At 39.2% G+C, this 23433-nt stretch overlaps 1 protein-coding gene across 6 annotated transcripts in view; it reads right to left on the bottom strand.

The window, feature by feature from the left end:
- Positions 1-23433, bottom strand: part of LOC121889117 (phospholipid-transporting ATPase ABCA1-like) — a 186770-nt gene that overhangs the window by 33727 nt on the left and 129610 nt on the right. For all 6 annotated transcript variants that reach the window (XR_006093442.1, XM_042400827.1, XM_042400825.1 and 3 more), the window contains 6 exons: positions 17883-18060; positions 16600-16715; positions 14970-15114; positions 9677-9800; positions 7469-7598; positions 6828-6948 (listed from right to left, as the gene is read on the bottom strand). Coding sequence is in view for 5 of the 6 variants with exons in the window: in XM_042400827.1 (XP_042256761.1) it covers positions 6828-6948; positions 7469-7598; positions 9677-9800; positions 14970-15114; positions 16600-16715; positions 17883-18060 (814 nt within the window). In the remaining variant the exon portion in view is untranslated. The remainder of the gene's footprint in view (positions 1-6827; positions 6949-7468; positions 7599-9676; positions 9801-14969; positions 15115-16599; positions 16716-17882; positions 18061-23433) is intronic.

Below are 23433 nucleotides of genomic sequence, written 5' to 3'. Positions count from 1 at the left end.
GGATCTGCCAAAGTGGAAGCAAATAATGTAAAGCACAACAAATGTGTGCTGTTTGTGTACAGTCATGTAAAGTCTGTTCATCTTTAGTGGTTAAGATAAGATTGCACTTTATTGATCCCCTAGGGGAAACTCAGGTGACACAGCAGCAATTACAAGGAGTACAGAAATGTACAGTAGAGAATAGCAAAATATACCAAGCAAAATACAATACAAAATATAAAACAAGGTAATTATAGATCATGTAAAAATATAAAAAAAAAACTTTACAAGATAAAATAAAATACAAGACAATGTGTATGAGTGAGAGAAAAAGTCCTGTGCCTAGTGGTGTCCATTGATCCAGTGGTTACAGAATCACCTGTGTATGTAATGTCCAGCTTGTGCTGCGACCCAGTGAGCACTTCTGGAAACACTGCAGCAGACCACTGATCCAAAGCTGTGACACCAGGTGTCCCTTCACTGTGATGTTCAGGTGAAGGACAAGTGAGTGTGCAACAGAAAAACAGTGGAGCTTGTGTTAACTTCATACACTGCACTGCTTCAACAGTCTAACCGTGTATTAAATCAGGCCTTTTACATTTTTAGACAAGAGTATATTGGGTAATGTCTGTCTTATACAGATACACTGCTGTGGAGCAAGCACCCAAGACTTTCACTCACGTTTATACCACAGTGAAGTGACCAATAAACATGATTTGATACATGACCATGTTTCCCTGTTGCTGTGTACTCAGGTCTAATTCAATACTTGGAGGTTGCGATGATGCTCAGATTAAGTCAGTTAAGTTATATTAGCCCAATCAGCTGGTCTTCACTGTAAGCCAGCATCTCTTGGAAGACCCATATGAAAATCGAGCAGGAAGATTTTTTTTTTTCTCAGAGCATAGTGCTCCCTAAGTGACTTGACATTGCCTGTTTACTGTTTGTAAGTGGCCATGGTATCAAAATAACGTTAGTCATATATGCCAGCAAATACCAGCTAATATAGCTAGTCGCTAATGGTAGCCTCTTACCTGCTGCACTGTCTGCTGCTTTCTTACTGTCAGACCGATAGGGAATTACTATGGAATTGTTAATGCTCCTTTATTGGTGACTTTGTGAGGCCACATGGACAAAAATGTTAGGACACTTTCATCAAGTTGAAGCCATTGCCTTACAACCCTGCACACTCTACTGGCTCCGTTGTCTCTGTTTCATTGCAGTATGCTCTTTAGCAGTCAGCTCCCCCTACTGTCCATAAGGTGCCTCTGCGTGGCAGAGAAAAAAACTTTAATTATGACCAAAAATATCCTCCATACCATAGCATCGAGTGGCAAACCAAACCAAAACAATTATCCGAAAGTCACTAAAATGCTAGTTAGAGCTAAGAGAAAATGCATATTTGAGTGGTAATTCTCAGTGGGTTCATCACTATGAGTGACCCCTTCCACGTTAGATGGGGTCATCTGACCCATTGTTAATAGAAAAATATGTCAGTGCAGCTTTAACTAATATACAGTGTAATTAATATATTTTAACATGTTGAAATTATGGGAATTTGGTGATTAGTTTTGGAGGTATCCTGTCATTAGTTGAAGGTTTGAACAAGATTAATTTTTCTGGTGGTATTACATGAAAGGTTAGGCAATCACCAAAGTCATTAGGATTCAGTTTGTGGGGACCTGCACCAAATTTTATGGTAATCCATTTGATAGTTGTTGATATATTTCACTCTTGATCAAAGTGTTGGACTGACAGACTGTTAGACAAACCAACACTGGCATCCCTAGAACTGCTACCATGGCTAAAAAAGAAAACTAGACCACATGAGATGCAGAATCACATCTCTCAGGACAAAGAAGAGAATGAAACCTCTCACATTCTGATTGTGAGTCAGTATCCTGCTAAGATTTTGTAGCAACACTGGAAATGAAAAGGTGGTTGATGTTTTTCCACATCTCACTTGAAAACTTTCTACGCTACATCCACCTTCTCCCCTGCTGACCAGCCTCATCCATACGCATTTGCATTCAAGTCTGCATTGTCTGAAGATCTCTCCAGAGGTGGTAAAGAAACATCCACTTCAAGTGAATTGGATTTGTGAAAATCTAAAAAAATACCAGGCAAACATTCGACAAAATAAGGTATTTAGTGCATGAGGTGTTTTTCTACATGCAAGACTATGCTAGGGTTTGATATGTTTTCAAAGTGGATTGAAAGCAGTGTTGTCTTGCTCTTGCATGAAAAGACATGACAAGGCCTTTGTTGCTGTTGCTGAGTGTGACAGTTAAAACATTTAGAATTCAAAACCAAGGACAGCACTGTGCCCCTTTGTGTTATAAAAGAATGACTACTGTTGGCTGTTTTTTTCAATTTTTAAAAGTTGTAAAACATAGTTCTCCATGACTGCTGTGTGTGTGTTTACGTGCTTGTAAGTGAATGTCAGAGATTGAAACAGTGAATGTTCATTAAAACAGAAAAAGTGACAGCATATGTATCTCAGTATGAAGGACACATTTCCTGTTTTGAATCTCTAGACCGAATATCCACCATTAAAAAGGTCAACTGTCCCAGCTGTACTCTGAATGCTACAGGGCAAATGTAAATTTAGAACTGCCACTTCAAGCCGCCTAACAAACAGCGTCATTGTGTTTATTACAGTTGGCACACCAAAAGAATTTGATAAAAGCAGGAGGTGCATAGATCCATCATTTTTTCAGTGCCATCTGGCAGCTGCACTCAGTACTCATCAACCTGGATTACACATACTACTTTTTAGTGATAGTTTGCAGTGCTAAAGCTACATCAAAGCACCAGATACATGTATGGAGGAAGGCAATTAAAGGATAATTCCCCTCTGACTCAAGCACCACAGCAGCTGTCACGATAAGCATGCAGACGTTTAATCAGATGAGACAGTTGAGAGAATGTGATGGCGGCAGTTGTGCAAACCTAAAATGTAGATTCAAGAGTGCTGAATGCTATACCTCAGGTAGCAAACCATGACACTAACAATGCTTTATTTAAAAAAGACTCACTACCATGTGGTCCATCCATCCTAAAACTCACTTGCAGTACTAGGAGGTGTTTTTCTGATGTATGCAAAGGCAGTGGTTCCCAACTTTTTTTTGTTATACTCCCACAGCCCTATTAGATGAGCTCAAGTACACCTTCATCAAACACTCTTCATTTTATAAAAGTGGTTATTGTTGTAATATTTTTGGCCATGCTAGTGTCATGGTTCTAGGGATAGCAATGTCGGTCTACTGGTTGATCCACCACAGACTAATTTATCTGACCATCTACTGGATAAATTGCTATGAAATTTTGCACAGACATTCATGGATGGATTGATCCTACTGACTTTGCTAATCTCTTGAATTTCCCTCTTGCGCCTACATGAGGTTGACATTTTTGGCTTTTAGTGAAATGTCTTTACAACTATATGTTGGATTACCATGAGACTGGGTACAAACATTCTTGGTCCCCAGAGGATGAATTCTAATAAGACTGGTGATCTCTTGACTTTTCCTCTAGTGCCACAAGTATTTCAATGTATGCACTTATTCAGTGAAACATCTCATGTACATGTGCGAAATGGATTAGTATGACATTTCATAAGGATGTCCATGGTTCCCAGACAATGGATCTGACCGACTTTGGTAATCCCCTGTTTTTCATCTAGCACTCTACCACCATGAAGTTCTCACTTGTGGTGTTGAGTCTCAACAACTATTGGATGGATTGTCATGAAATTCATGTTCCCCACAGGATGAATTATTAACAGTTTGGTGATCCCCTGACTGCTCCTCAAGCACCAGCATCATATTTCACTTCATTCAACATTTTGGATTATGACGAAATGTATACTAATGACAACTAAGATTGTGAACATTATACGTGCTTCAGCGTGTTAGCATTGTCACTGTGAATGCAACACATAGTGATCCTGGAATTGTCTATGTTAAGGCAAGGTCTCCTTTTTTTCAAGTTTGCATTTGTATGACCACCACTTGGAGTGGCAGAAGCTGGACCTTTCAATCATTTATCCATTACTCAAGGATATGTATTTCAACTTCTCTGCTCACTTTCTAACTAGCATTCATATAATCCTAATCACAGCATATGGTCTTACTCAGGTTAGAGGTGTATATTTGTTTTTTTTTAACCAAATCATATCATATCTTGCTTTTCAAATTAACTGAGCCTCTCCAAAATTTGGTTGGGAATCACTGCACAAATGGATTTGTTATATTTTAATAAGGGCATGAAATGAAAAAATTCTAAATAATACAAATTACACTGAGTGAAAGAAAAAAAAGAAGTGCTGCAAAAATATAATTCCTGGGGAAAAAGGAGATAATTTTATCAATTACATGTAATATGTAATATATTAATATATTAATGTCAGTAACCACTCTTAAACTTGGCTCTAAAACACATTATATACTGTATATAAATGTTTTCATAATACATACTATATTTAATACTGTTCAAATGAGTCACATCTAAACCATTCGTCAACTCAAAATACATATTGTCATATGAGCATGCCATATTTCAAATATACTGTATATGTGTATGTATATGTATATGTTATTTAAGTATGCCAACCTGCCACTCATTACTCTCTTAAATTCAAACAGCAGTCACATTCTAAAAAACTTTCTCTGTCAACTTAGTGAGTGACTGGAAGGTTAAAATGACAGCACTGGGCCTAGAAAATGCTCACAGACGGACAAACTTCCATTACAGTCTCCATCGATTACAGTGCCAACGCTAATACAGCAACTAAGTGGAGGCTAGCAGGTGGGGCGCATGGCAAAGCGCTCCTGTTTAGAGCAGCAGGAAAAGGAAGGGGAGGAGCAGGAATCTGACACATGATTGATGGCCTGTCGATCGCTTCAGAGGCATGCTTAGATTTATGACAGGGCCTAGCCTGTGGTGCATGGCCACCGAAGCCATGCGCTCATTGATCAATTTGTTATCTACACCCCAAATGGATGGGGCACAGCTGTGGTGGGAGTCAATGAGGGCACTGCAGGAAGAATCCTGATGCCTTCTGCCACTGCACTGCTGTTTTTGTGTGATGTTGGGCCACTGTGTCTCATTTCAAAGAAATATTGTCAACCATGAAGGTGCACATGAACAATGGCTCAGCTGCTTGTAAACAGCAGAGGAACTCAATCAAATCTAATGTATTCTTTGGCGCTGTTTAAAGCTGTATTTACAGTACAGGGAGTTTTTGCTGAAAAAAGAACATTTCAGCAACCTGCCACACCTTTTCAACCTGTAAGATGATTTGTAATACATTACAAACCCAACTGTTTTACCCAACACTTGTTTGGTAATTACCCAAGGGAATGCGGCATACGTCTGCATCCGTGAGCAATGAGTGAAAGATTAAGGATGGTGAGACTGAGAAGATCGAGGGAGTAAAGGAGTGAGAAAGGGTGGTAAGAAGAAAAAGGCTGTTAGATCGTCCAGCTGTTGGCACTGGAGCTGGCTGCTGTGGTGACACTTCCTGCTGCTGCGCCGCCCGCAGGGAAGGAACATCTGCCGATGGATGAAACGTTAATCTCGGTGGTGTTGAGGCATGCACCGTCACAGCACGCTCGATTTCACCTACCGCAAGGAGGGGAGGACCAGAACTGTACAGGAGCGCAGACCTTTCAGCCTTTAAAATGCAATCTTGTTTGGTTCTGCCCACTCACTATGTTTATGAATGTGCACAGCTGCTGGCTACCAATCTGTCTTTCTGATTTGCTCCGCAAACTGAATAATGCAGGTGCAGGAAAAAACTTTGAAAAGCCCTCCCTCACAGGCACAGATAAAATTGATTTCTGCAAATTCACAAGTGATCAAGATGTTTTTTTTGTGCAGGGTGTAACTGCACATACAGGGTTACATAATGCAAGAAAAGATTATGAAAATTTTGTCTGACCGTGGGGGGGGGGGGTTGATTGCTTCAAATGTTTTGTTCAAAGATGTCATATGCTCATAAAATATGTGCAGTGAAATGCAGGGCGGCATACTATTGAGGCTGCGCTAAAAGAGTTGTGTTTAATAAAGCAATACGAATAGGAGTAGTAGTAAAAATAAGAATTAGAACAATTATTAAAAAATGTAAAAAAAAAAACCCATAAATATATAGTAAGCACTACACAGAGTAGGGGTGTGCAGAGAGCCCAGTATTTGTATTTGTATTTGTTGAGGGAGAAAAAATTATTTGTATTTGTATTCAAATAAAAGTGGAAATAGGCGTAACAATCCTGTTGTAGTTTTTATTGTACTTCTAATTTTAGGATATTAAAGTGTTACAATAAGTGTTCTTCCTAAACTATTTTGCAAAGTAGGGTTTCAACACTGGGTCTTGAACTCTGACCTTCCAAACCACAGTCAACTGCACTGACCACTCCAAAGCCAAAGCTAAGCTCTGCCAGACACACAGACCTTATATCTATGACACAAAGACAGACAGCAGAGCGGAGCAGAGGAGAGAGACAGAGACAGCGATGTAACCTTGCTATGCTACAAGTCCCAACCTGTGTGATTTTTAAGATATTTGTATGAAATAAATATATGTAAAAACCCACTATTTGTGCTTTTCTGAATACCGTATTTGGCTCCACCCCTAACACAGAGTCCAGAAGTCAGAGTTTATCATCCTGATAGCCTGAGGGAAGTGACTTGTGGCTACTTGTGGCTTGCTGCCATAAATACTGTAAAACAATCTCACATTTCATAAAAGAAATTGAATTAACAAAGTGGGAAAAAGTGTATCAAACACTTTTCATTACAATAAAAGCAACATTTTAGCAAGAAGTGAAAAACACACTGCACAATACCTTAGTCAGATCACAGATCCTCAGAAGGTCGTTCTGGGCCCTGCCTTCATACACCCGCTCACGTTCCCGAGCAACATCAATATCCTCTTCCTCTGCAGATAATGACTTCCCTGAAATAAGCCTGGCAAAGAGAGTCAACCACAGTTGGTATAACACCCTTCATTAAAATTAACATGAACTCACGTGACAAATTATCTCGGTCAAAGTTGGAGCTCAGTGAAACAACCTCTGCAGTTTTCATAAATACTGTAGTAAAAGCCACAGGAATTAGTTTCCATGCCAACCTCGCTTTTGCAGAAAGTAAACAGTCAGGCAAAAAAAGTAAATTGGGTAGTATTTGCCAAACACATTCATGGTGCAACAGATGTTTTATATAAAATGAATATACAGTACATGACTAATTTAGATGGGAGTTGAATAGGAGGCAAAACGTTTATCTCACTGAAACAAAGACTGGATGGAAATACAGAACAGATAGAGATACAGTACAGATGCAAATAAAGGATGCATATTTAAAGGAACAATGAACAAGAACTGACTAAGAAGAGTGAGATCAACAATGAACAGAAGAATGAAGAGGTTTTTAAACTGTTTGTGGACAATTTTGAGTTAATTCAACAGTTCTTGACAGCAGCTGTTACCTTGGTTTGCAGAAGAACTTATACTGAATGAGGATCGTGACGGTAAACATGACAACTCCCTGGATGGACATGGCGCAAAGATTCTTTCCCACCATCTCCCAGCTAAGCGGGTCCTTGAAACGGTCCTCCCCTAATAAAGAGAATAAGAGCGAAAGAAAGAAAGGAAAGAAGATCAGAAAACAATATGGAGATGAACCAATTTAATACACATATGAGAAGGTAAGTAAATAAATGCATTATTAGTGTGTATCACCTCTTGTTAATCATTTTTTATCTACAAGTTCAGTGGATGGTTTAGCAGAGACATTGTCAAAACAAAAAGGAATTACCAGGTGTGTTTCTTTCATGGGCAGCCAAATATATCTTTGTCAAAAGTTAGTGGAGAGCTGGAATTTGTCAGCTCTTTGAAGTGATTTTTAGACATCTTCATTGGTGAAAGCCAGCAGTTTAAAACACCACTTAGCCTTAAAAAAAATTGCTGTCACCTAAGTCATGTAAGGAAATCGCTGACATCCTGTACTTTTCATGTTGAAGCCTCTTTTGGCTAATGAACACGTAAGTAAACCAGTGACAGCCCCCCACTCTAATCATTTTCAATTCTGCTCTCTCTTTTCCTCCTCCTCTCAGCTTCTACAACCCTTGAGCCTGAGGGGGAGAAGAGTAAGAAGACAACAAAAACGAAAGCGCTTTCAGTCTCATTCTCTGGTAAATAGCCCCCTCTCCACACTAGCCCTTTTAAGTTGTGATTGCTTTTCTCTTCCTGCTCTCCGCCACCGCCGCAAATGATTCCTCAAACCACTATTTCCTGCTCCATCTCTCTACAGATAAGACTCCTCTTGCTCTTTCATGTGCCTCTTTGCCTCTTGATTGCCCCTTCAACCCCAGATCCACCTTGACAGCCTTGTTCCCCTCTTCTCCCTTTCTCCTGACTAAATTTAACATGTGGAGTGTATGGCCTTAGAGGAGGTTTGGGAGTTATGTTACTGGACAAATATTTCTCTTGCTGGTGGGATAAAGAGCTAGAATGTTATAATGAAATATTATAGGGTCCCTTTTTAAAAAAAAAAAACAGTATGTTGTTCAAGGGCTATTTAAGACTAATACAAGAGAAATAATGTTGATTCTGGTAAGGAAGTGTTTTCAGACTATTTCAGACTAAATTTACTATTTTTTTCACTAAGTATCGACCTTTACATTCAACTTCTGTTGAAAGCTCTATTATAGAACCAGAAATTGTTAAGTGGAGCGGAGCAGGTGGACCAAAATGCAGTAGACCGTAGGCAGAGTAAAGCTGAAGAATAATGTCTTTATTCTAGGCTAAGATACAAGCAAAGTAAAACTGAACTGAACTGAACAGAACTGAACAAATGGAGCAGAACAAAGCAGAATAAACTGAACACAGGATCCAACAAAACTGAACTGAAAACCGGGACTTAAATACAAACTGAACTAATGAAACAACAAGGAACAGGTGGAAAAGACACAAGGGCAGGCTGGGAGCTTATTGACTGAGAAGACACAGGGAGCAGGGCAGGTCTAATGAGACTGATGCAGGGCAGGCATGTAGCACAGGAACACAAAAGGGAAACACAGAGCAAACAGAAAAGCAAAAAGCCCAGAAAGCACAATATAACCGTGCACAAACTGTCCCAGAACCCACATGAACACAACTAAAATAAGTGCACAAATCGCAATGAGCACTCAGTCGGTCAAGCAGAGTGGCTTTCATATTAAAGCTGCATGAAACGACATGAAACGAACTAAAAGACAACTGCAGCTCTGAATAACATAACTAGTGTTTCAGTTCACTTGAGCGCTTAATTCCAACATCAATGTAGAAAGCAACGGTTTCTCAGGTGGTTCTTAAAGGTAATCTGCAACCTCTCTTATCTGACCTTCTTTCCACTAAGTCCAGTCTTAAACAGGCAGAAAAGCCTGAGGGCACCTGGTGGAATGGTGGAGTGACATAAAGCCAGACTGGGACCATAACAGTAATCTTGTTTCCACTGAAAGAAAAGCATGTCAAGACTTTGTGACTTCATACACCTCATCTGCTCTGTATCTAATTTCTCATCCTATTGACAGATGTCTTCACTTTTCTTTGAGGAAAAACAATTTTAGAACTTTACATTAGGCTAAAGTAATTATTAAGGTGGGTGTTTTCTCTCTGTGATTAGTTATACAATGATAGTGTCGGTGGCCTCTCACCAAAATTGCTGAAGAGGGTGGCCATCGCCTGGTTCTTGGCCATGTCGATTAGCCCTCGGCCCAGACAGAAATGTGGGAATATCAGCAGCACCTGCTTCACTATGTTGTTGATGCGGGAGACGTTCTGTTGAGGACAATGCACACAAACACACACACACACACACACACACACACACACAACATAAAAAAATTAGTGGCATGTGAAAGCTTTGAATATTTGAGCCCTGACTGGGAATTAGCACGCACAAACCCAATATTTTGAATAGTCGCCTGAAATCAGCAGGGCCAGAGGCGTGAGAGCTTCAGAAGAGCAGTGTGTAGCTTCCTGACGCAAACACAGATAATTAACAAACATCCTGCGCTCCATTTGCATGCTGAGCGATGTTGTGTTGCGAGGGCTTCAAATGGCAAGGCGAGGAAGCACAGAGCACCTCGGTTCATCTAGCTTCTTGATGTTGAAATACCGTGCGAGCTGTGAGGTGGCGCGCGTACACAAACTGATGAGGAAGTGCTCAAAACCGTTACTAAGGATAGACATTTCACTGTGATTGTACCTTATATGATTACATGTGACAAATAAACTTGATTGACTGACTTATTGATTGATTGATTGATTGACTGACCAAAGAGACACAGCTGAAAAAGAACACAGAACACCTACAGGCACTCTGTGTTTGCCTCTTTCTTTCCTCTGATATACAAGAACAAAAAGACAGATGCACACAAGCTAAAACTCAAATCATATTGTTTCACAAGCAGCTACTCTTATCTTGACAAGGCATTTCCTGGCTTCAACTTGTCTTTCTCCCCCCCCAAATTTGAATGTCCCTTTCCTCCCTTCCTCCTCCCTGAGGCTACAATTCAAGCACCGAAGCAATAATTAATTAAACGCAGACACAATGGACGCGGTTGTAACGGACCGGCTCACAAGGGTGGAAATAAGGAAGGAAGTTGTGGAGGAAGGAAAGGGTGAGAGAGGAAAAAGAAGAGGAAAATATCACTACATTTGGTGCGGCATGGCGTTCAAAAGCAAGTTCATGCATTATGCATACTGCTTCATTGCAGCATAGTCTTCAAAGCCTCTGCATACATGTACATGGAGGGAGACTATAAATTCATAATTTCCGTTTTTTGGGCAAGTCCGTGCAAAGAGTAGTCGGGGTAGGGGTGGCGGTGCATTTTGTTAAAGCTGTGTGCAAGATTTCCAGATGCCCAGAATTTATGCATGGATACTTGTAATTGCGCTGTGATTTATTTGTTTCACTGAGTAAGCTTTCAACTGGCAGTCGAGGATCAGTGCATGCAGCCATCTGAGTCAGTCAGCCTTTAAAAACAATTCAAAGGATTTAAAGATATTTTTATCAAGTAAATTTACTGGATGTCTAATACACACTACTTGCTTTCCCCACTTTTGACTTCCACGTAATCATGGAAGAGGAGGCATGACCGAATCTGATTAAAAAGGATCAACAATGTTTTTCTACTGTAATTGCTTCAGTAGGTAACTCCACATTCATGCTGAAAAGTTATGCCGGTATGCCAAAAGTCCTTAAGTTCAACTTCATCCTGGATAGTCTAAACCATTTAGGGGGTGAAGTAATTTACAAACAATAAGAAATGATGTGAAAGGATCTTATCTTGTTTAACACTCACGTACTGTATTACTGTTCCTGACACGTCATGCAAGGGTGAACAAGTCAAAGAGAATAAAGCAATCTAAGTTAATCTTTTCTCCTTGTGGTAAAACATACAGTAATGCTCAAGATCAAAAGCAAAGCATATGCATATGTGAGATGATTTTTTTTTTCCCACCAGTAGGTGGTCACTGGCCTAGTTTCTCTTAGGCTGATATGAGAATATGATGAAAAGGCTTCATTGATCATAATGTCAAAGCAAACCTTCAGATGTCCGGCAATGTGTTGAACAATAATTCATCACTCCTTTTATCTACACTTTACACATTTGTTTGAAGACTAAAGGGTACAAAGAACTGCGATCACACTTCAGAGATACATTGTACTCTAAATAAGGATGGGAGATCATTTGAGAAATGAATCCCTCTCATCAATCAATACATCCATTGTCATAACATTCAGAAAATAAATATTACAGATAATGCCAATAAAGCGCAACAGTCTGATATATTGCAATATTGCTTAAAAAGCACATCGGTAATGGAGGAGCTGTACTTCCTGAGCAGATTTTTGGATTGATATACTGTATATTTGTTATTTCATTGCAGCACAACATGCATCTTCTTTTGTATTTAAACATGGAAAAGATAAAACATATACCTAAAGATGACATTAACACTATATTTCCTTAATGTAAACATTTCATCTAAAACATATTGTTATTCCTCAGCTGTCGGCAAATGTATGTAAATGCACACATATACACACATCTTAAGATCTTCTAAAGGCACCTACAGAGATAAAGAAAGTCAAATAAATAAACAACAGCGGTGACCTTGGCTGAATGGGGCCCATCTGTCTGGCGGAGGAATGTGAAGAGACTTAATTTGAGATCAATACATGAAATAACAGATCTTATTTTGGCTGGGTGTTCATCAAGGAGATCTAAGAGGCTCTTAGTCAGAGATGATGAAATGTCGGACAATTTTCCCTTTTTACGTTTGTGCTATATGCCCATAAATCATTTTCAAATGGTTCTGAAGGTGGTACAGTCTGCGAGGTGCTTATCTGACCCATATCGCTACATGTGCTTATTCACACAGCACGGCTTCATTCATAATGCTGGGAATCACAATGAGAGCAGACAGACACATTATACGGCTCGAACAGTCTTGTTAGATATTTTCTGGAGATGATATTCATACTTTTTTTTGTGCTACTGTGGCTCCTGTGGAAAGGTGAGAATGTTATCAATCGGCAAATTCAGGAGTTTGTAAGGATTTTAGCTAAATCTGTGCTGTAGTTGTCATGCTATGTTTTGTAGAGGAGTAGTTATTTTGAAAAAGAATAGAGGGAAAACAGACTAAGCTGCCCTGAACACATGTTTGCATCCGTATCTGTCTGTACACTATAAATATTGACATATTCTGTATAGATTTTTAAAAAATTGAGAATGAAACCAGTTTTTGTTATAAAGCTTATACTATGTAAAATTACTACCCTTTACGCCAATTGAAACATCCAGTCAATGAAAGCTGCTGGACAGCACACAGTGCTCTCCAATTACACTACATGAGTTAAGCAGTACCTACCCACGCTGCCACACCTATATGTTTATCCTAGAAAATCTATATGTGCCTGTGGTTATCTCTGAGTGGCACGTGGTGGAGGTATTGACTCAGACACTGCTTCGAAGATACAAGGCAGGCTGGGATTGATGCAATCCACAGGGAGCTGGACAGTCCTGGGGGGAAGAAAATCTCCCATTGGTCTCGAGACAAAACTGGGGCACCAAGTCTGTAAACTGCAGCTCTGCTTTCTCACTCTGTTACTTTTTCTATTTCCTCTCTTATAAAAAAGGGTGCTATACCCAAAAGGGATCTAGATTCACCCTGTGCTTGAAAACAGAACAGTCTGAAGCCTGTAGCTTTACTTTTGAGCGACGCTGTTTAACTAATGCCACTGCTGAGCAGTCTATAAATGATGACACGAAGCTTTGAAATGGTAGAAATTGCAAAGGGAGAATCCTGGATTGAGCTGTTTTGTCTACCCTCTCTGCCTAACTAGGGCACACCGGGGCACTGTCGTATCTACGTTAGTTGTTTTTTGAAGTGTTCTGTAGAGATATCCACTCTAAACATGGAAACCTGTGTTGGAACATTTGTTGATTGATGTTGACCCATCAGCTTCTCTTATCAGCGGTGAAATCAAGTCAGATTAGGAGAATTATCACGGACCCCTGTCCGGTCTCAGCCGATCCTGAGAGAAATACTATCTCCCTTCCTAATGCCTTGGATAAGAGATGTGCACAGTAAATCCGTCCCTTTACACTGCCTGTGGGCAACATGCTGTCCATTAAATTACCAACAATGGCGCCCCTTATGAGTAATATGCTCCACTAACACTGTATCAATAAATAAAGATAACGCAGAGACAACAAAATGGCAACGATGACTTTCTTTGAGGAGAGACGTGCCAGTCGAAAAATACAAATTGATAATGAACGTCGCTGATAATGAAATCACAATGTAAATGAGGCAGCCTCGTTAGGAGACAGTAAACATCCCATGCCATTGCCGAGCGGCGCCAGAGGAAACATCAAGTCAGAGGCAGGCGTGTCGAAGTTGGGAGTGTGCAGAGGCAAAATCTTTCAGACAACATTACACTCCATCTGAAGTGTCAGATCAGAGCTGTGGGAGACATTGTGATGAAGCATCAGATGTATAAGCAGCTTGTCAGAGAGTGAAGCGCCGTTGTGCCTGTTGACAAGGAATGACTGATCAGCGTGAGGCTAAAAATATGAACTGAAGAAAAAAAAAATTCAAGTGTGGATCATGTATGCTAATCATGCAAATAACAATTAAGTCTACAAATCAAATTAGACATATTTAGTTCAGAGCCCAAATGAAAAAAAAGACATCAAGAAAAGCAGATGATTTTCCCCAAACATCACCACCTGTAAGTAACTGAGGTCCTGCTATTGAAAGCTCTGGCTGTTTCACACATTGTATAGTCAGAGCAGGCCAATTTCTCTTTTATAACGAAATGTGATTCAAATAACAATCAAAAGTAAAATGAATGTCAGTCAACATTCCCCTCGCTCTCTTCCTCTCCAACCTGAGGTTTCCATTTTTTAGCTCTTTTTTTTTTTCCCAGTGTCTTTGTCTTTTGATTCCCCTGAGACCGAGGCAGCCTTGCAGTTAAAATGAACACTTGCTGAAAGATGGATGAGGAAAAGTTCTCCGAAGACGCAATTCTCACTAAACGATTAAACATTAAAGAGAATAGAGAAAATAACTCCTTTGAAAAATCCTTGAGAGGATAAAGGAAATATATTAAAAGTTATACCAGGTGGGTACACACTCCACCCACACGCGTATAGAAGCCTTTGCTTCGAAAACACAGAGCGTTTATCTACAGTATGATTCAAGTCAATTAGCAATCCACTGCTATATCTTCTAAATATAATTTTTATGCAGCTATGGGAGACTGAATGTCTGTGCCTGCTTTTTCACAGGAACTGTGTCTTCCATGTTGTTAAAATGATGCATATACTGTATGTGCGTGAGCGTCTGCTTGTCTGGTTATTTATCCGTCCTCTCTGGAATATTTGTGTGTTTGTGTGTATTTGTGTGTGTTTGTGTGTGGCCACCACTTACATCATCATCAAATAGCTCCATAACAAAGGTGGCCACGCTGCCGTTAATACCGATGAAGAGGTTTATACAGGTCAGCACCACATAGGCTGTGCTGGGTACGCTGAAGATGAAGGAGGCGGGGTACATCATGGGGGTGATGGACCACCTAAATAAAACAACACAGTGTCATGCAAGCAGACAGAGAGGAAAAACAAGGATCCACCGGCTTTAGCGACACGAAATTGAAATCACAAAGAATAAGCTGACCTCAACTGTGACCCAGACTCATTAAACTCACTATCAGGGTTAATATGGCACCCCGTGGCAGATTTCATGTTAGCACTTACTGAATCCATGGCATTTTTAATTCAACAATGCAGATTACTAGGTCAGTTGTACCATTTGTGCTTTAATAGCACCACCTGCCTCTGCGATCATTTGCATGTCCACTAAGTGACCCAGCAGTTAAATGAAAATGAGAGAAAAATAACTAAATTATCATTTTATTCATGAGCTCAGTATGATCTCTGGAAATTCAGGCATACTTAAAAAAAAAATCCCAACAAACTACAGAACTTGTTAGATGTGGTATATTTTTAGGTCCAAATCTCATTGACTTAGCTGTCTTCTTTTGGGCTGTGAATGATCTAGTAGGCCTCAAGGTATGGTTTATGGTGTTGGGTATTATACATGTGACACTTCATTTACATATGGGTTTTCACATGGGAGCTCAAGTAGACAATGATGTAACAGCAAGTGCATTGCACTGATGCTATAATCCTCACCGCAGCACAGTACCAACTTAATATGAATCAGCTTAAATTACTGTGCTGCACATTTAGAGCAGTTACCCCTTCGTTTATGATAATGTCCCAATTACAAATACAAGAAAAATACAGGTGATGTACTATAAACAGTTATGATTTTGTCAACCAAGAACTTACAGTATTTTCCCTATAAGACTGGCAAAGTGTGACAATTTTTTAGCTATCAAATCATTTTGATTGATAGTGGGGTGTCCTGATAGCCAAAAGGATTAAGCACATACCACAAAACCCATGGGGACCTCTCTCTCTCTCCCCTTTTTTCCTGTCTGCCTCTATACTGTCCTATCCAATAAAGGTGATAATGACAAAAATGTATCTTAATAAAAACATACCTAATATCTTTTACACAACAACTACTGTATACCAGCTTTTCAAAATATATAAGAGAGGGACAGCCATGATAGCCATTGAACAAATTAAATTCTGACTAGCCACAGGGTGTTGCCATAGCTGAAAGAGGATGCAATTTAAACTGTCAAATTGAATGTACCATTGGGCAAAATCTGACATGTCTTCAAAGCTGCGAAGCAACTCCACACACTGACATATATACACAGTTTATCATTACAAGAGCCTCTTTGCATCATGGGATGTCTTTGTGCAAGACATGTACTACAGACATTTCTATTAAATGTACTGCCGCTGTCATGAAAAAAAGGCTAAATATTTCACTAAATATAGTAAGTGTTGTACATCGAAGACTCAGTGAAGCACTTAAACTAGCAGTTACAAAATATATTAAATACAGTAGCTTAAGGCGCAATCTGTGATGCAAATGTAAAAACAAAAACAAAACTTTAGTTTTGAGATGTTAATTTACCTACCCATACAAAATAAGGAGTAGAACCAAAGCAGGCAGGTTAGGTGGGGAAACGTAGGCTTTTTGTTGGAAGCAGAGGAAGATCACAATCACAATCAAGCATGGGATGATGTAGTTGCACTGTCAGAACAGAAGGAGATATAAGAAGCTATCCACATCAAAAGTAGAGACCAACCCATGATTATTAAATCGCTCTTCAGGGCGTTAGTGACTACATGAAAAGATTGTTTGCTTTTGACATTCTTTTTTTTTTCCCAGACAAACTGAAAGGGACATGTAATTATGAAATCTGTAGATGACTTTTTAATTAGCACTCAAATATATTCCCCTTTAGTTCTCTAATTAATTCAGTGAATAACAGAACCATTGGAGGCTCTTCTGTTTGAGGCAAGTGGTCTCTCAATGACACATTGTACAAGTGTACAATGGTTTTATAACATTTTCAACTAAGAGATTTAATATTTATCTAATATTTGTTTCAATCCATTCAGTATCAAAAGGTGGAGGCTGGAAAAGAATCTTTAAGCTGTAGTTTTTCATTTCTGTGCCCAAGAATAAATTTAACATAATCGATAATTGCATTATCATTCATTCAATTTTGGATTGCAAAGCTTAAACTTAAACGAATCCACAGATTTCTACTGGTAAATAATCAAAAACTGCAAATGTAGTAAAAAGAATATATAAAGATACAATGATACATGTTTATTTACAGTTCACATAAAACATTTACACTGAAATATTAAGGAGCTTTCAACCTGGACAGAGCATGTATGCTAATGCAGAGAGCCTCGGGCTAGAATCATTAGAGTGGCTCCTTAGGTACATTTGTCTTCCACTCAGACAGCATTTATCCACCATAATGATGAGCGCCCTGATGCCATTTCTTTACCAAAGGTACCTGATAAAATGTTTACTTCCATTATGCCTCAGGGAAACTGCCAGTAAGCCTGTTGAGCGTAACCAGCAGGGGCAGCCGGTGTCGATAATTACGCCTCAGCCAATAACAGTTGCTCAGGTGAAGCTTTCCCCAGAACTCAGTGGTGTCAAAGCTACATTATCAATTATAGTGGATGGATATTTTTTACATCTAGCCTTAGGTGGAAAAAAAATCTTTGGGATAGTTTTGGGAGTATAGTAAAATGAGGCCTACGGCACTGAAACCTGGGTGAAATGAATCACATTATAGCATAAATCTTATAGTTTTACCTAGTTTTCACTAGTAAAGTGGCCAATGCCATGATCAATTAAGAGGTGATACAGCAGCCTGATGAAGTTAATACTTACCATGTCCCAGACAAAATTAGCCAACCAGTAGACAGCTGGGTTTACTCCACTGACAAATTGCAGATGCTTGGCTTTGTTCACCCTCTCTTGGATGAGGAAGAGGACAAAGCTGGCAGGGATGAAGGACATGGCAAAGATAACGCAGATGGACACCACCACGTCAGTGGAGGTTGTGGCCCTGTGATTGAAGAGAGCACAGTAAACAGGAAGTTGACTGGAGAGCGATTAGTGTGTACCAGGACACTGAAGAAGAAACACTAAAATAGGAGCGGAGATTAAACTTTGTCCAAAAGATATTTTTAAACTCTGTACAAAATATATTAAAATTGATGCTGACAATGTATTGATGTTCTGAAGACTCCCTTTTGATTTGAGAAGAACAGTGCCACATTTTCATTAGAACACAGGTAAATTGGCTAATTATCTTACTGTTAACACTGGGTGCTAAAAACATAAGTATGCACCACAGGGGTAAAGTGATTTGGAACAGCTATTCTCATGAATTGGAATATGAGATATCTTTATCAAATATATTACTATAGCTTAATTGAACTCTAAATTAAATGGTATCATGCTTCCTATGACATTGATTAAAGTTTTGGTATGATATTCACTGAATTTAATTAAAAGAGAATACTGGCTCACTTGATTTTCCATTTCAGCAGGCACTAGTCATGGCTAAATACCACAGTATTCACATTTACTTCCTTTGCCAACATTCACAAGGCGAAAACTATTAACAATCACCACAATGACGTCAAACAGAATAAGAAAAGGTTAGACTTAACACTGTGCTGCCTGCAAAGTGTATGTGAGACTTTGTCACAGTCAAGAAATCTTGACTGAATAAAAGTGAAGAAATTCTAAGAAAACTTAACAGGTCTCTGGTTGGTTCTGTTGTACCAAGAAATTAGTCAAACGACACTGAAACAATGTTAAAGCTGCAATTGGCTTATTTGCTATAATGTAATAAATGCATTACATTTATTACTTTGCATATGATAAGATGCAGTTCAACAAATTTTGTTTGCACCTGCAGAAATAATATATGCAACTGATGTTTCAGGTGTTGCTTGTTAGTATTGATGATTTAATTAGACAAGCATTATATACAATCATGGAAAAAGCTCACAAGGATGGTTGTATATAATGGTGCATAATAAAACAGCTTTTAAGGATCATTAGCCTTCTGAAATCATGATTGGCCATTATGTTGGGTTCACCTTCAATTGGTCTCTTGGCAACCCAGTCAACAAGTAAAGAGAATAGAGGACCACAGTTAAAAATATTGACTAGACTTCTTATGTGTAACAGTCTTTCTTTCATGTTAGAAACAAATTGGTCCTTTCTCCTCCAAGATACTGACCTTTAATTCATTGTCATCTGTCTTCATTTATACCATCCTAGCTTTGAAAGTGTCCTTCGCTGTGTCTGCTCAATTAGCATTGGATAAAACTGTGGCGTATTTTTTAACCCCCACCGTCATTCTCACCCTCGGCCTGCGATAATCTCTCACAAGACGTCCCGCTGAGTAATTAGCATATTAAATAAGTTACCCTGTGTGGCTACATGGCAGTATTTATCATCGCCAACCAGACGCAATTAGAACACATAAATGTGAAATAATTTACAGCAGTGGGCGCCAACCTACATTTCAACAGGTTTCAAGGGCTGTGTGCTCTGGTTGGGTTGGGAGATAATGTAGGGCACAAAGCTGTGAATGATCTAACCCTGAATGCTTGAAGCTGGGTAATTGCTGTGAAGAAGAGGACAAGCAATCTGCTAATTAACTAATAATGGAACAGCAATAAAGATGAGCAGTGGGAGTATAGCTTTACAGTGCGTATTGCTTTCCTTTAGGTTTTGTTAATGACAAGGGCTGCAGAGCACAGCCTTACATGTTAAAGTGTAGAGGTTTTGAAAGCATGAGATAATTATTAACTATTAGGCTTCAGGCACAACATTCGGGCCAGTATTTATATTATGCAGAAATATGTAGATTTTGTCAGGAAGCCTTTTCGACTTCGCTACAAAAATGAATGTGTTAGCTCAACCACATGTGATTATTTAAATGGCACATTTTTGCAGATAGTGTGTGTGGCGTAGATCAGGAACAATATTAATTTGCAGATTACAATTAATTTCTACATCAAATTCAACAGGCTGGTAAAAACAGAAGTCTTTGACAGTTGCCAAAATGATATTCCTCAGCAATTAAGAAGCGATACAGATATCTCCATTTCGAAATGGTGCCAAAGTCTGACATTTCTGATGATGACAGTGGAAATTGGAAAGCCTTATTTTCCTGCTAATGCAGATGAACGAAAGCACATAGACATTGTGCAAGTAAAGTGCTAATTTAAATGGATGTAAGCATCAACTGTTTTCCACCTGCATTCACAATTTTGTAGCTCATGCCACACTTGAAACTGGTAGCGAACTAGAGGGGTGTGTCAATTTGAATCTGACAGTGATTTCTGGTCGCTCAACATGGCACAATTTGCTTTTACCCATTCTTGTCTGCAATCTGCACACTTATTCAACAATGGAGGTGGGTCCAAGCTAATCTGGAAAACGTAGTTTATAAATTGTAGCTGTGACACTCCTCACAGAGAGGTAAAAGGAACAGATGCTCATCCTGAATCTACGGTAGGCAGCCCACTGTAATTTACTCTTTACGCTGGTGCAGTCTCTCTCTCTAACTCAAGGCACCTGATCACTACATAAATACCAAACTAAGGGTTTTGCTGGCACAGTGGCGGAGCATGTAATATAACTGCTCATATGTTGTGATTGGTGGCAGCCATTGAATTAACTGTATAATGTCAGGGTTATGGTACTGTTGAGGTCTCTGAACAGCCAAAATGCAAAATATCAACAATAGATTATGTTGAGCTCAAAATCACTGTTCATAATCACAAAACAAAACTGTACACGGTGCACAGAGAGCAGTTAGAGCCATACGGTATGAGCCAGTATGTTGTGATTTAGAACGTCATTAATCTCTGACTCTCATAGGGAGCTGCTCTCTAGCGAGCCCTGGGAGAAGGCATGAGAGAAAAAATGTATATCCTTGTAAGGGGCTCCCATGAGTCTCCAAATCTGTGAATACTCAAACAAATCCCTCATCTATCTATCTATTTATCTATCTATCTACCTGTCTATCTGTCTTACACTGTTCATTGTATTGTCGCATCTGTTCTCTCTTTGTCTATGCTGTCTCCGTTTTTCTTTCTCCCACTCCATTGCTCTGTAACTCTCACTCTGCCTTATCTCTCACAGTTCCCCAGTCCATCAGTCTCTTATTCTTTATTTGGATCCCTATTAGCTACCACTAGGGTAGCAGCTACTTCCTGGGGTCTGCACACAACAAAACAACATATATAATAGGAAATACAACACATATAACAAGTCTCAATAAAAAACATGTTCAAGACGAGTAAAAATCAAGTGGAAAAACTAAACTATGTGACTGTGTTGATCTCTCACATAATTTATCTGAGTACGGACAATTTGTTTGTTTACTATAATAGATATTCCTAAAGCAACCCATTAGATTGCATGCCAACCTCTCCTTCACTCTGAGCCATGAGAGACTAGACTGGCATGCATTCTGTCTGTACTCTGCCTCACACCTAACGGACAGGGCAGCACGAGCCTTGCAGCTTTATTCTGAGCTAATTGGAGCTTAGACAGATCTTTTTTGGCTGCGCCCGACCAGACTGCTAAGCAGTAGTCAAGGTGAGATAAAACTAGTGCCTGTGTCACTAGCACTCTAGAGGCAGGGGTAAGAAAAGAGGAACATATTCTGATGCATGATATTCCTCTACCCATTTTTTTAAAACAATATTTTCAATATGGTTCTCCCATGATAGCTGCCCATCGAGTGTGACACCAAGCAAATTTGCCTCTTGAACCTGTTCAATATCGGAGCCTGTGAGTGATAGGCATGGCTGATTATCATTATTAGTGGCGTGTTTGGCCCTGAACATCATACTTATATACATATTCAGTCAAACAACGGTTGCAGTTCAGATTGGAGTGTGTTCCTTAACTCTGTTCTGTTATTTGATGCAAAATATATAGTTGTATAATCTTCAAATAGAGTAGCACTGCACTTATCCAAAACATAAGGCATGTCATTGGTAAATATTGAAAAGAGTAATGTCCTGAGGCAACTCCCCTGGGGTACGCTGCTAAACATCGAGGGGAGTAAAAGCTACCCTTAAAAACACAAATTGCGTCCTATTGGATAAGTAGCTATTCATCCAATTGATTGCTGTTGGACTAAACCCATATGCAGTTAGTTTCGTTAATAATAACCTATGGCCCACAATATGAGATGCTGTGCTGAAGTCAAGTAAAATAACCATTTGTCGATCATCTCTGCCTGCACGTAGAGTGATCTGCCTTACAGGCATGCTAGAAATCAGAGTTTGATTCATTAAGTGAAAAATAGTGTGGTATCTGTTCAAAAAGAACTTTTTCCATTAGCTTGCTTAACACTGGAAGAATACTAATGGGTCTGCTATTGGCAGCTGAGAAACTCTCCCGTTTGTTTTTTCGTTAGAGGTATAACCTTGGCAGATTTCCAAGCCTCGGGGAATAACCCCTCCTTCAGACTCAAGTTGAAAATGTGACATATTGGCAATGAAATTATATTCAAACAACTTTAAGTAACCATCAATCCAGATTATCCATACCAGCTGGTTTATCATTGTTTAGCCCAGCAAGTACTTTTTCCACCTTTCCAATTTCTATAGGGTGAAACTCAAAAAAACAATAGGTCTCATTCACTAATATGTGCGTATAAATGTTCCTACTTTGCACTCAAAATTACCGTTGGATTCATGACATGTGTGCACCAGCCAATTTTGTTCTTACCACTGTGTGTATGTTAGCAAATCAGAATCATTCTAAATTGACAGGCGTGTGCCAGCTATCAGTAATTAGCATGCTACCATGCCCCCGTTTCTCTATATAAGGAAAGCTCTGTTGGAGCGTGCAGCAGTGGAGAGACCTATCACTCACTGCAAAGAGGACTGTAATGGTAAAAATGTAGAAAACCTTTACTGCAAGTGAAATGCAAACAATGGTTTCAGAAGTAGAAGACAGAAAAGGCAGATTTGGCTGGTAACCATGTCATTGACACAACCGTTTAGAGTCCGGTTTTGAATCCTGTATACAGTCTGCATACCTGTTGCACCACTACCACACACTACATCCGTGAAAGTAAATGTGAGAAAAAAAGCCTTACATGTTTTTTTCTGAAATAATTGCAGCATACAATGTAAAAACAATAGAGCTTTTTTTTTTAAAAAACTGTGCTCAGATCCTCAGTAAACTGTACACTGTCTTTATCCACATTTTTCAAATGTAAAGTTGTACATACAGTATGTTGCTAGCACTCCAGCTTGCTAATATTCACTAAATAACATTATATTTCTCAATTATATGCAATCTTTGCCCTGTTTTTCTCAACCTGGAACACTACAAGGCACAAAGGACGTAATTATGACTAACAGCAAGACATTTTTAACTCGCATCTTTG

This window comes from Thunnus maccoyii, chromosome 22 (assembly GCF_910596095.1).
Source record: "Thunnus maccoyii chromosome 22, fThuMac1.1, whole genome shotgun sequence".
In the NCBI taxonomy this organism is placed as follows: domain Eukaryota; kingdom Metazoa; phylum Chordata; class Actinopteri; order Scombriformes; family Scombridae; genus Thunnus; species Thunnus maccoyii.
This window is presented reverse-complemented; position numbering and strand designations above follow the sequence as displayed.